The 12,303-nt window shown below is 37.6% G+C and overlaps 1 protein-coding gene across 1 annotated transcript; it reads right to left on the reverse strand.

The window, feature by feature from the left end:
- Positions 1-858: 858 nt before the first annotated feature.
- pfdn6 (prefoldin subunit 6) lies at positions 859-9,885 on the reverse strand. The gene is made up of 4 exons (XM_061927753.1): positions 9,694-9,885; positions 9,424-9,494; positions 9,223-9,347; positions 859-1,126 (listed from the first exon to the last, which is right to left on the reverse strand). The coding sequence occupies exons 1-4, from the start codon at positions 9,755-9,757 to the stop codon at positions 1,006-1,008; spliced, it is 381 nt and encodes a 126-aa protein (XP_061783737.1). The 5' UTR covers positions 9,758-9,885; the 3' UTR covers positions 859-1,005.
- Between the last annotated feature and the right edge of the window lie 2,418 nt (positions 9,886-12,303).

Here is a 12,303-nt window from a genome sequence, read left to right on the forward strand (position 1 = left end):
TATAGAATAAAGCCGCACGTTATGACTTCCGGTCTGCTCGGAAGCACAACAACCCGTAAGGTCCGGGCTACAAAATAAAAGCACGCCGGTAAAATAACTTTTACGCCTCAGTAGGCCGCCAGCGTCTTTACATCAGCACATCCTCCGTTGCGTTACATGCTCTCTTTAACAATGTTAACTGGTACCATTTTAAAAGTTAAAAAGTATATTGTTACACACTTTGTTTGAATGCATGCCTTTTGATACATTATGATAACTATCATTCTTAACACGTTACTGCTTTCCTTGTACAATAAACTTATATGAAAATAATTATGGAATAAAAAACCAACAGCCTTACACCAAAAAAAATCAGGAAATTTAAATTACTTTCGAATGGAAATGTTGACAAATATGGACCAGTTTCCCAAGTGCTAATACATTTAAACACAGTTTGAGCAACAGCTGCACAATCAGTCAAATTTAAATTGTTGTTTTTTTCATTTATTTAGCTAGTCTTAGCAGAGTAAATTTAACATGTGAAGTGTTTAATGGAGAAGAAAACCCACTAGTCCCAATTCACTTAAACTACTTGCAAGTTTTGAGGGACTTGTTCATGACGTGCACAGCTCTAGTGTGCACCGCAGTGACTCCATTAAGCAGGAGATTAAAAGGCATTGTCTACTACTGATACAAACAACAGTTTGGACACCAAGTTCCTCATGTGATTAAACTTTTGACAGATTCTGAATGTAATAACTAATGTTCCTCCCTACAGAGATAATGCACATGTCTTCTACAACCATAGTAGTTCCATCAGTTTGTACCCACTTTGGTTAAACCTTTTGTGTTAACATTCATGTTGACAGGAAAACAGTGTCATGAAAAAACATGTTTATTAGTTAGCGCAGAAGAGTCGCCCCAGCAAGTGAAAGATACAAGCCGATTTCATTGAAATGGACTCCCAAAACTGAGCTTTGTGGTGTGTGTGTCTGTGTGTGTGTGTTTGTGCACTTCTTCACTTGGTCAGACTTTTCCTACAGCAAGGCCTTGTGCTTTCTGAAACTCCTGCTGTAAACTAGACAAAAGCTCTCGGTGCTGGTCGGATTTCTTCTCCATGTCTTTCAGAAGCGTCTCATACCGCTGACTGGAATAGTGAAGGAGGAGGAAAAAGACAAGAATGTTAAAAATAATTTCAAAGTATATTGTCATATAAGCTCCATCAAGTTTAAATACATCAAAATGAAGAATGTTACACACTAATCTGAACATTGTCATGATTTAACTCACAGTTTTTTCCCTAAATAGGAAAATAATTTTCTGAAATAGTCAAATGTTGATCTGTATGATGGTAATCTTAAGTGAAAACTCCAAAACAACCCATGTTTTAAAGTTTGAATCCAACAGTGCCCTCTGCTGGTAAAAAGCCAATTTCAAATGGTCATTACTGTTAAGGTACTAGTAGAGTGGGAAAAAAAGTTGCCTCTGTAGAAGCTATAATCATATATATCCAATTTACGACACCGAAAGTCTTACAAAGTTTGCGAGTAAATAGATATGATCAAATTAGTATCAATCTCATGGAAATTCCAGAGCCACATCATCACGTAACCACAGATCCCTTCATCACTAACAACAATGCAAATCATGCAGACTTTGTGAGAGCCAACAACAATTACTTTGGGAAAAAATTATGATCCAGAAACGTATATTGTTGATCCTGAATATAAGGAAGATGAGCTACAAGCTTTAGTGAAACACTAAGCATCATGTAGCAGTATAGCTAAATGCTAAACAAAAAATACAAACATAATAAAACAATAGCTTACTGTACAATGTCTGCTCTTACTTTGATGACGACTGATAGGATGTCCATATCTTCCCGTTTAGATGAAGAATTAATCATGATGCACACGAAGGGTTAACAAGTAAAAGTCTCCCTGCAGACACTGTCTTGTTTGTGTGTTTGTCTCCATCTCCGGGTATGAATTGAATATCACAGATGAACAACTTCTAGATGTATGGCTAAATCCTCCTAATATGCACATGAGAGGCATGATTCATAATCCAGAATTACTTTGACGAGCCAAGACGCGATGGTGTGGGAGCAGCAGGACATCACGACCGGCTCGCAGTAAAGCAGCAGAAGGCTACTTAGCTGTGTGTTATCATTTTGTCGCTAAAAATAGCTTGTCTGTGTTAGAGCTTATAATAACAACATTGCTAATATTTAGTTAATATTCAGGTCACAATATGTACCCCGCTTTCCGCCCGAATATAGCTGAGATAGGCTCCAGCACCCCCCGCGACCCCAAAGAGGGACAAGCGATAGGAAATGGATGGATGGAATATGTATATAGAGTATTGTTGGCGGGTTTTGGATGGTTATTTAGAGGGTTTCCTGGGCGGAATAGAGAACCCCCGTTCACAGACTATTTATGTATGACTTAAAATGCATTTAAAAAAAGCATGTGTTCATGTCTAATATAGGGATTGTGTATGATAGTGACAGCACACCTCTCTCTAATTTTGCGTATTTCCAGTATGATTGATCTGATACTATGGTCAGAGTGCAGACGTGTTACTACAGTGATGTCAATCTACGGAAATTACCGAAGACGTTCGGAGCGGAATATTCAAAATGTCTGACTGAATTTGTGGCATTTTGTGATGTTTATACGGTATTTTCACATACTTTGCAGATTGTAAATACAATTGGATATGGTTTAATGGATACAATCAAACACAATTAAGCATATGAAGTCAACTTGTTTCTCCACTCTACTGGTACTTTAAGCGCAGGGGAACCGGGGCCACTTTGATACATTTTGCACATTAAAGATGGTAAAATCTATCTAATGCAGGTCAATTTATGCTAAGCTATTTAAACACAACATCCTAGGGTTGTGTTATAGTTGACAAAGCAAAGTACTGTAATATCTACAGGGTTTCTGCAGGTATCAGCAAATCTAATTTAACACTTTTTATTACTTTTTAATGCAACTTAATACATTTTTAATGCCCATGTCATACTGCATATTGTTATTATATATACTCAAAAACATACAATTGTTGGTATAGGCAAAATTGTAAGCATTTGACAACAATAATGTTGAATAGTTTACATTAACTGTGGCTGAAATAAGCACTAATGTAATGATAATATACAATAACAATGCAAATAACCTTTTTAATTGCAATAAACATGTTTTTCTTTGCTGTAGTATTTTGTACCATTGTAATTGGAAGGTAAATAACTTCCATCCATCCATTTTCTACTGCTTGTCCCTCTTTAATGATCCTAAATAGGTAAAAAAAAATACTGCGATGAGGTGGCGACTTGTCCAGGGTGTACCCCGCCTTCCGCCCGATTGTAGCTGAGATAGGCTCCAGCGCCCCCCACGAACCCCAAAAGGGAATAAGCGGTAGAAAATGGATGGATGGAGGTAAAAAAATATCAAAATAAAATGGACTCTCAAACTCTGTTAGCATAAACTGGACTTCAATACATTTCCCCAAATTGAAAAACTGGGTCGGGTGGTGTGTTTTGTTGCCAGTTGCAATTGTATGACATTTTCTAATGACTCTGGACATTGAAATTAATTATTTTTAATGTAATTGAAGGCCTTCATTTTCATAAAATCATTTTAATGACCCTCAGAAACCCTCCTGGTTCCCACTTAGTACACCCCTGGTTTACTAAATCAAGACAATAGGTTTATATATAGGTTTATATTTATCAATATTAAAAGGCCTAGGTCCCCCCAAAATGTCATGGGGGTACATGAATATAAACAGGGTCTCTGCAGACTTCAATAAGTCAAATTTACATCTTAACACTTTTATAAGATCACAATAAACTAAATGTAAGCCTAGTTTCCCATTCATAGTTGTAGAATGCCTCCATGCCAAAGGTTCCAAGTTTCTTGCAGAAAGTGCAGTGTGCTTTGGATATGTTTCCACCACTTTCAACAATGCATTAAATTGTTTGCGCTGGAGCAACAAATCAAACCTGCATTTACTCATCTTAGACAAATAATTTAGCTTTGCTAAACACACACCCATCCAGTATGGTTGCCGCTGTGACATCACGTGATCAAAAACAGTCTATAGCGACATTGTTACTGTGGGAGCTAACACCAAGGACCTATTTTTCAGGCTTAGTAACACAGCGCCTTGTTCACAGTAGTATTGAGAACTAGGAGGTATGCTAGCAATTCAAATTTCTGCTGCTGCTGAACCACCTTTGAGTTTGGAAAAGCACATATTCTTTCTCATGCACACACGTCTTTTTCTCTCACACACATTTCTCATTATACGTCAATAATCTTTTAGGCACAGTATATTTACAAACATTTGTGAACTCTGAACATGACCATTGTGATAAACACCAGCATGTCGTTAAGTTAAATAGTTATTCAACAGTTTTGTTTATTTACAATTACATGCCCCGAACGGCCGCGACTCCTTCAGAAGTTGCAAAGTTAATCTTCACAAAGGTTTATAAAACATCCATTAAAAGTAACCTGATTATTGTGAATGATTAGTTCTAGTGTAGACAAAGTTGTTCAGTGGTTGTATATAGTCACTCTTCACAGGAAGGAAATACACAGTATCTAGTCTACAGTTGCTCCTTCTGGAGACACTGCCCTTTAGTGTTTTGGACAAGAATTACAAGTTTGGCGCCACGATAAAGTCTATGAATCAGACAAGATGACGCCGGAGGGGGGACGCAAGCTAGGCGACGCGAGAGTATATTCCAGCCTTTAGGAATTCCACACGCTTGGTAGCGTGTGGAATATTAGGCTGGTCCTAATAGCCAGACCGACTGAATCTGTAAACCGGCTCTTAACTCAACATTGTTAGGAAGATGTGGCAAGATGCCCCTTTCCTCAAAGTATTTTTTACCTGAGGAGTGAGAATTATGCTGAATGTAATATCAAAAAGGGAGCACAAGTTTTGTGCTAAAAGACACAACCATCACATCAGTCTGCATCCCAGTGAGAGCGGACATTTTAAATCAATGTGTTCTTATGTTCTTTTTTTGTATTTGTTGTTTAACACTATGGTTACATGATGGTTTAGTGTTACGCTACAATTGGATCTGCTTAGTTCCCAGCTTCTAAAACTTGTAGCTAATCCTTTGTATATTCAGGCTCAAAAAGATAAGGTTCTGGATCATCATTTGTCCCAAAGTAGTCGTGGTTAGCTTTCAAAAAGTGTGCAATGAATAACGGTTGTTGTGGTTGTGGAACTAGCATTCCATGCTATGCGTAGGGCTGAAACTCACGAATATTTTGTAAGTCGATTAGTCAACAATTATCTTAACAATTTTTGACTAATCAAATAATAAAGCATACACATATTTAATGGCTTTAATTTTTCCATCCACTTCTAAATGCAGCTTCAGTTATTTTAGGCATGTGCTTACAAATAACAAAGATGACGACTATATTCATAAATTAAAAAAACGTAGTCTCACTCTTGTTAGCTTGCTAGCAAGGTAGAAGCTAACACTCTTACCGAGGTTGAGACGGCGTCCTCACTCCAAATGTCCGATATCATTTCTCCGCTTTAAATGCTCACGTAACACAGATGTACTGCCATAAAAACAAGGTCCACTTTAAAAAATGAGCAAGGTATTCAAGCTTTTAACCAGAATAAGAGGAAATATCCTAAAACTTGACGTGTTATCTAGCTAGCTATTGCTCACTTTTTGCGAGTGAACCACTACCGCCCGGAAAAACACGAGTGATTACATCTCGACTATTGTCCACAAGTATAATTGTCGGCGACAGATTTTATTGTCAATATTTATCGACATTGTTGACTAATCGTTGCAGCCTGAGCTATGCGTTTTGTGAAATCAATGCACCCAGGAAAGAAGTTGCGGTAATGCTTAAAATGACTAAAATACATTGTTTGGCCGCCAAAAAATATCAGTTTCGCAGCTGTGGTCCGTATGGGCTGCAGAGGTACTCAGTTGTAACACACATTTCCACCACTTGTGGCAGCAATGACAATCTCCAACAAACAGAACAAGTCTGGAGCTAAATTCATAGAGAAGTTTCTTAAGCGCAATAAATATGACAAAAGTGGTGAACCTGCACTTTCACTTGCAATTTACTTTTATTGACAGTTTAGTTAAGAAACACATTCCTTATTAATTTACTTCATTTGTTTTAGCACAACATAATTGTACGTACATTTATTTTTCGTCGGTTAATTATGCATTACTTCTTATGCAGCACATTTGTTTAGTACTCAGTTTTTCTAATCAGCATGAGCTAAGCCTAAAGTTTATGTGCTAAATAAATAATCTTTGTAATTAACACATGGTTTCAAATCATTTGACAAAGCTGTAAACTGTAACTGTAAGTAGGTTACATTTAGTTATTGAATACAATTACAATCAAATGTAGTCAGTGTAGTGGAAAAGTTGGGCCCTGAGGTCAAAGAAGCTAAGAACCTCTGCTTAAATGTTTATGTTATTATGAATGTGCCTATTACTCACTCCATAGTTACAGCATTAGGGCTGAGTGATATATCGAGTTTTTAAGATGTATCGATATATTTTAAACAAGATATGAATTAAGAAAATATCGTAATATCGATATAATTTATTTCACGTTAAAATGACCAAACGCTGCTTATTTGTTGTGTTCCTTGTTCTCCCCCGTTCCTCACACCCTCTCATGGGCTACTAAACTCCTCCCCTTCTTCCTTCCAAGACGTGCTTGCACAATAGGAACATCCATGATTGGTTGGTTGTTTACTATGATGAGTCACGATTGGTTGAGTTTAGGTCAATCAGAGGCAAGATAGGGCGGGTCATCGAACCAGGAAAGGAAATCACAACAGACATCCCAAATGACGACGAGAGAGTCGTAGGAGAGAAGAGCGATTTATATATTAAAAAACTAGTGGAAGATTTGATTGATTGATTGAAACTTTTATTAGTAGATTGCACAGTACAGTACAGTACATATTCCGTACAATTGACCACTAAATGCTAACACCCGAATACGTTTTTCAACTTGTTTAAGTCGGGGTCCACGTTAATCAATTCATGGTAGAAGATGGCAGAGGGATTCTCTTCTTTAGATTTTTTCTTTTAGCGATGTAGACCACGTCCAGGAAACCCACAATGCGTTTACTTGGCCACATTTCGACAAATGTATGCGTCTGGATAAAACATTCATTTGAGTTGTTTACCATGTAAGCCCAAATTCAAACTGTTCTCGAGTTGCCAGCATGAGAAATGCTGCCAAAAATGTATTATTTGCACAGCTATGTTATTTATTTTACGTAGAAATCATATTTTTCTATTTTATTTATGTTATGTAATTCTGTGCTCCTTAAACAGTTTATTTTCTGTGCTGTTAATACCCATTTTGACTAACTGGGTTAATAAAAGTGCCACTGACTGTTTACAGTACAGTTGTCATTCACTTCAATTTCAGTGAATCTCGCTCAAAAATGAATATCTTTATATGCATACTTTCACCGGAAAATATATCGAATATCGAGTTTAAGTAAAAATATATGGAGATATACTTTTTCGTCCATATCGCCCAGCCCTATACAGCATGTATAGCAAACATTGTTGGAGGTTTATGTTTTTTTAGAGGGCTTTATTGGCAGAATAGGTGAATCCCCATTACCTGCATGGTTAGCCGCCTTGTGCGAGCAGTTTTTTTTACTATCTATAATTGGGGTTGGGCGATATATCGATATACTCGATATATCGATATACTCAATATATCGCGGGTTTGTCTCTGTGCGATATAGAAAATGACTATATCGTGATATTCGAGTATATGTTCTCATGCAGTTGCTTTTAGCTGGGGGCATTACACTGCATGCGTTTCCCACTCTTTCTTGTCTCTCCTTTTCACAGATACATAAACAAGCGCACCTTCTTACATACGTCACGCGTGCAACGTCACACGCCCTCCCCGAGCAGAGAGGTAGCTACATGGGTAACATTAGCTGTGATGCTAACGGAGTGGTGCGAGTGGTAATACGAGAGAAAGAAGGTGCCAATCTGGTAACAAATGAAGGAAGAATTAATTCCCAAGAAAAACGGCACGGGGTGCATCGTCTGGTGGTGGTTTAGCTTCAAGCGGGAATATGTTGAACAATTATGCGGAAAAAGCGTTGCTACAAAAAGTAGCAGCACTGCTATTTGATTACCTATTATTTTTATTTGACAGTTATTGAAATATCTTGTGTGACATCATGCACAAAAGTGCATGTTATTTGTTTTAAACTATTGTAGTGGGTGGGTTCCCTCCGGGTACTCCGGCTTCCTCCCACCTCCAAAGACATGCACCTGGGGATAAGTTGATTGGCAACACTAAATTGGCCCTTGTGTGTGGATGTGAGTGTGAATGTTGTCTGTCTATCTGTGTTGGCCCTGCGATGAGGTGGCGACTTGTCCAGGGTGTACCCCGCCTTCCGCCCGATTGTAGCTGAGATAGGCTCCGGCGCCCCCCGCGACCCCAAAGGGAATAAGCGGTAGAAAATGGATGGATGGATAGTGGCGTTCTGTACAAAAAGTGCACTTTAATTTAGTCTTGTTTTGATATGTCATCTTAGTGACATCATGCACAAAAGTGCACTCATAGCTTGTTTTAAAATGTCTCTGACAATCTTGCACTTTGTTTTGAAATGACATGAATGTTTGTGCCACTGCTTGATAACTGTTTAATAAATACAGTTTTGCTAAATTGACTTAGTTGTGATTTCCCTCTCTGCATGAAAGCTTAAAACGAGCATATATTAATGCAGTATGAACAAGAATGTTTTAATGTAGACGCACAGAATCATCATACTGCATCAAGTGTTCATTCAAGGCTAAGGCAAAATATCGTGATATACATCGTGTATCGTGACATGGCCCAAAAATATCAAGATATTAATAAAAGGCCATATCGCCCAGCCCTACCGAGAATGCACAGAAAAGAGAGAGATATGTGTTCTTGTCTCACATACATTGTGAATGTTAGGCAATGTTTGCAAAAAACAGTTTTCCTTTAACAACACTGTTAGTCTGCATAGCAATGACATGTTTGAGGATGTTTAAAAAAATGTTTTTTATTTTAAACCAAGACATAAACCTAAAAAAATGGAACTGTAGGATAGGGCAAAGTGAAAAGTGTGCATTATAACTAGTTATATGATCATGTAGACTGCGTATCATCATCATCAGTATTAATGTCATTAGTCATTAGTACTCACATCTCTCCGTTGATGTATTCCAGCCTTTTTGTCACAGTAGCTTTGGCCTCATCCAAGTCTTGTTTCACCAGGACAGGGCCAATGAGTTTGTAGACTGTGTTTGCACTTTCTAATAGATCTAGCTCCTTTAAATAGAAAACGTAGGCATGTATTTTTATGTAGGTAAAAAGTATGCGTGAGTAAATCGCTGACATATTTTACCTCTTTGACGATGTTGTTTTCTGTCAGCTGCGTCTCCAGCTTCTGTCGGGCTGACATGCTCTTGCTAACATCTAAACAGCGGATAGGCGACATGTAGTGAGCCAGTTAAGGAACATGTATTACACCAACCCAATAAAAGCACATTTCTCAGGATAAACAACTATAATGTTACAATGTTCATAATCCATACACTAAACTCTTCTCACATACAAGCGACTGTTCTTACAAGGCGTTAGCAAACTAGCATAGCTAGGAAGCATGGAGTGTTACCTTTTTGCATCTGAGTATATTTTTCTAGCTCGGCTTTCAGTTTCTTTTGAATGGCCTCTGCCATGTTTGGATTAATTTATATAAATACAATATCAAGTTTGAAAAAAAGCCACAGATGTAGTGGGCTAAATGTGGACCATGAAGGCTTTGGCAGAAACGAGTAACCGGAAAGGGTGGTGGGCGTGATGCCGATGTTATTTTGGCTCTTCAAAATAAGAGCCGTACGATTCAGTATAGTTTCTTATTAATGGTTTATGCCATGGTTCTGTTTAATTATATGAACATAATAGTAGGTATGAGAATACATTATATGAAAATACTAAAAATGACTCGGCTAAATGTGAATAATAAAGACCGATGCACTGACTCGGAAAGGGTGGTCGGGTGTGATGTTGCTGTCCAGTTTGGACCATCAAAATAAAAGACAATACAATAGGTGGAGGTTGCGGTGGTACTGGAGCCTATCTCAGCTGCATTCGGGCGGAAGGCGGGGTACACCCTGGACAAGTCGCCATCTCACCGCGACCCCAAAAGGGACAAGAGGTAGTAAATGGATGGATGGACAATAGGTGGGTTGCAAAATCACGTGCCCTAGAAGCACATCCGGGCACTTCTGGGTTTCAGGCGTTGTTCGAGGCCTCTAGGATCCCATTAGAGGCTATTGTTTATTTACCTGAATCCGTGCAGATTTGGGCGTATTTTGAAATGTTTAGAAGTGATATATATATAAGCGATCATGAAAAAATATTTAAAATGACAATTTAAGGATTTCAACCAATGATCATCACCAAGAAGTTACTGCTTGCCACAACTTCACTTCATTTGACCCTCACAGAATTTAGAGAAGAAAAGATTGGAGACACATCATGTCTTTACATCTTAGAGGGCCACAAATTAAGCATTAATCCGTATAAGACAAAGTTGGACTTATTAATGCATCGTTAAGTAATGTATTTGATTGCCATAACGAGTGCCGTGTTCTGTGTTTGTGACACGAATGAGAAAAAAGATGTTTGTTTGAAGTTGAATTCCTGCTATAAATATTAGTCTCATCTACAATTCATATCTGCAGTTATTTTTATGGTGTGAAGTTCATATTTTGTCTCATTATTTAGCTATAGATGTCTCTGTTGTTCAGCAATGCTCACCATATCAAGATTTAGTATATGCTGTTGAGCCTTCGAGATATGTATTCATCTAGTTTATTAATACTATTAAGGATATTTTATTGATGCTAGAGCATATCACCAAATACGTTATAATGTGGTCATCCGTGTCTAATAAAGCACTTTGCTTTCCTGCACATCAACAACAACAAACATTTTTGTTTGTTATTAAGATCGACAAAAAAAATAGAGTGGATTGGACCAACAATCACAATATTTATTCCCAGAACTTAACATGACGTTAGTTTATTTGCACAACAAGGTCTTTGTAGTTATATGTAGGCATAGCAACCACAAAAGAACACAAACTAATGTCATCCCTTGTCCTTTTCTTACGTTCAGTTCTGCTATCAAACACTAACAATGTAATAGAGAATAAACTTGATTGCATCACAGAAAGTTTCTCAAACAAATCGAATGTTCAAACATTTTACAAAGTGATCGCTGCAGACACAAGCATGGTCTGATTGTATTCCACAAGATGATGAAAGGGATATCTTTAAGAGCCATTTCCTTCGATACACTTTCGTTTTTTCCCACGACTTTATCACCTTAATGGACCACTTTTTTCGTGACTCTATGAATTGATTGATCGATTGAAACTTTTATTAGTAGATTGCACAGTACAGTACATATTCCGTACAATTGACCACTAAATGGTAACACCCCAATAAGTTTTTCAACTTGTTTAAGTCGGGGTCCACGTAAATCAATTCATGGTACAAATATATACTATCATCATAATACAGTCATCACACAAGTTAATCATCAGAGTATATACATTGAATTATTTACATTATTTACAATACGGGGGTGGGATGAGGAGGGTTTGGTTGATAACAGCACTTCAGTCATCAACAATTGCATCATCAGAGAAATGGACTTAGGTCTGACTTGGTAGGATATGTACAGCGAGCAGAGAACATAGTGAGTTCAGATGGCATAAGAACAAGTATATACCTTAGGAATCATTTTATTATTTACATTTGGTTATTTACAATCCGGGGAGGTGGGATGTGGAGGGGGGAGGGTGTTTGTCAGAGGTTGAAGTTGCCTGGAGGTGTTGTTTTAGTGTGGTTTTGAAGGAGGATAGAGATGCACTTTCTTTTACACTTGTTGGGAGTGCATTCCATATGGATGTGGCCATGCACGTGCACATGATTATAGAGGGGCAGGGGCTCAAAGTCAGAAAAGGGCAGGACATTTTTTTTGGTCCTTTACACAATATGGAAATTAATGTCAAATTAAATTTGCTAATAGGAACCTAACTACTTAGCTGTGTGTCCTTTGTAGGTAAAAGTGATTGCTATTTCTTTTGTGTCAACAAATTATTGTCATAATGAGTTAATTCACATTATCATAGGCTTGGAAGACATGAAAAGCAAAAAAACACTGGTTTATTGTTAGGCTATTTATTGTTAAAGATAAGCACTTTAATATTGAA

Source organism: Nerophis lumbriciformis, linkage group LG35 (assembly GCF_033978685.3).
Source record: "Nerophis lumbriciformis linkage group LG35, RoL_Nlum_v2.1, whole genome shotgun sequence".
In the NCBI taxonomy this organism is placed as follows: domain Eukaryota; kingdom Metazoa; phylum Chordata; class Actinopteri; order Syngnathiformes; family Syngnathidae; genus Nerophis; species Nerophis lumbriciformis.

What these genes read in the sequence shown, in the direction of transcription:
- pfdn6 (XM_061927753.1), bottom strand. Translation starts at nt 9,757, where the DNA reads ATGGCAGAGGCCATTCAAAAGAAACTGAAAGCCGAGCTAGAAAAATAT. An exon ending in ATATACTCAGATGCAAAAAG is followed by an intron (nt 9,495 to 9,693) that starts GTAACACTCCAT and finishes TCCGCTGTTTAG; the next exon opens with ATGTTAGCAAGAGCATGTCA. An exon ending in GAATACATCAACGGAGAGAT is followed by an intron (nt 1,127 to 9,222) that starts GTGAGTACTAAT and finishes TCACTATTCCAG; the next exon opens with TCAGCGGTATGAGACGCTTC.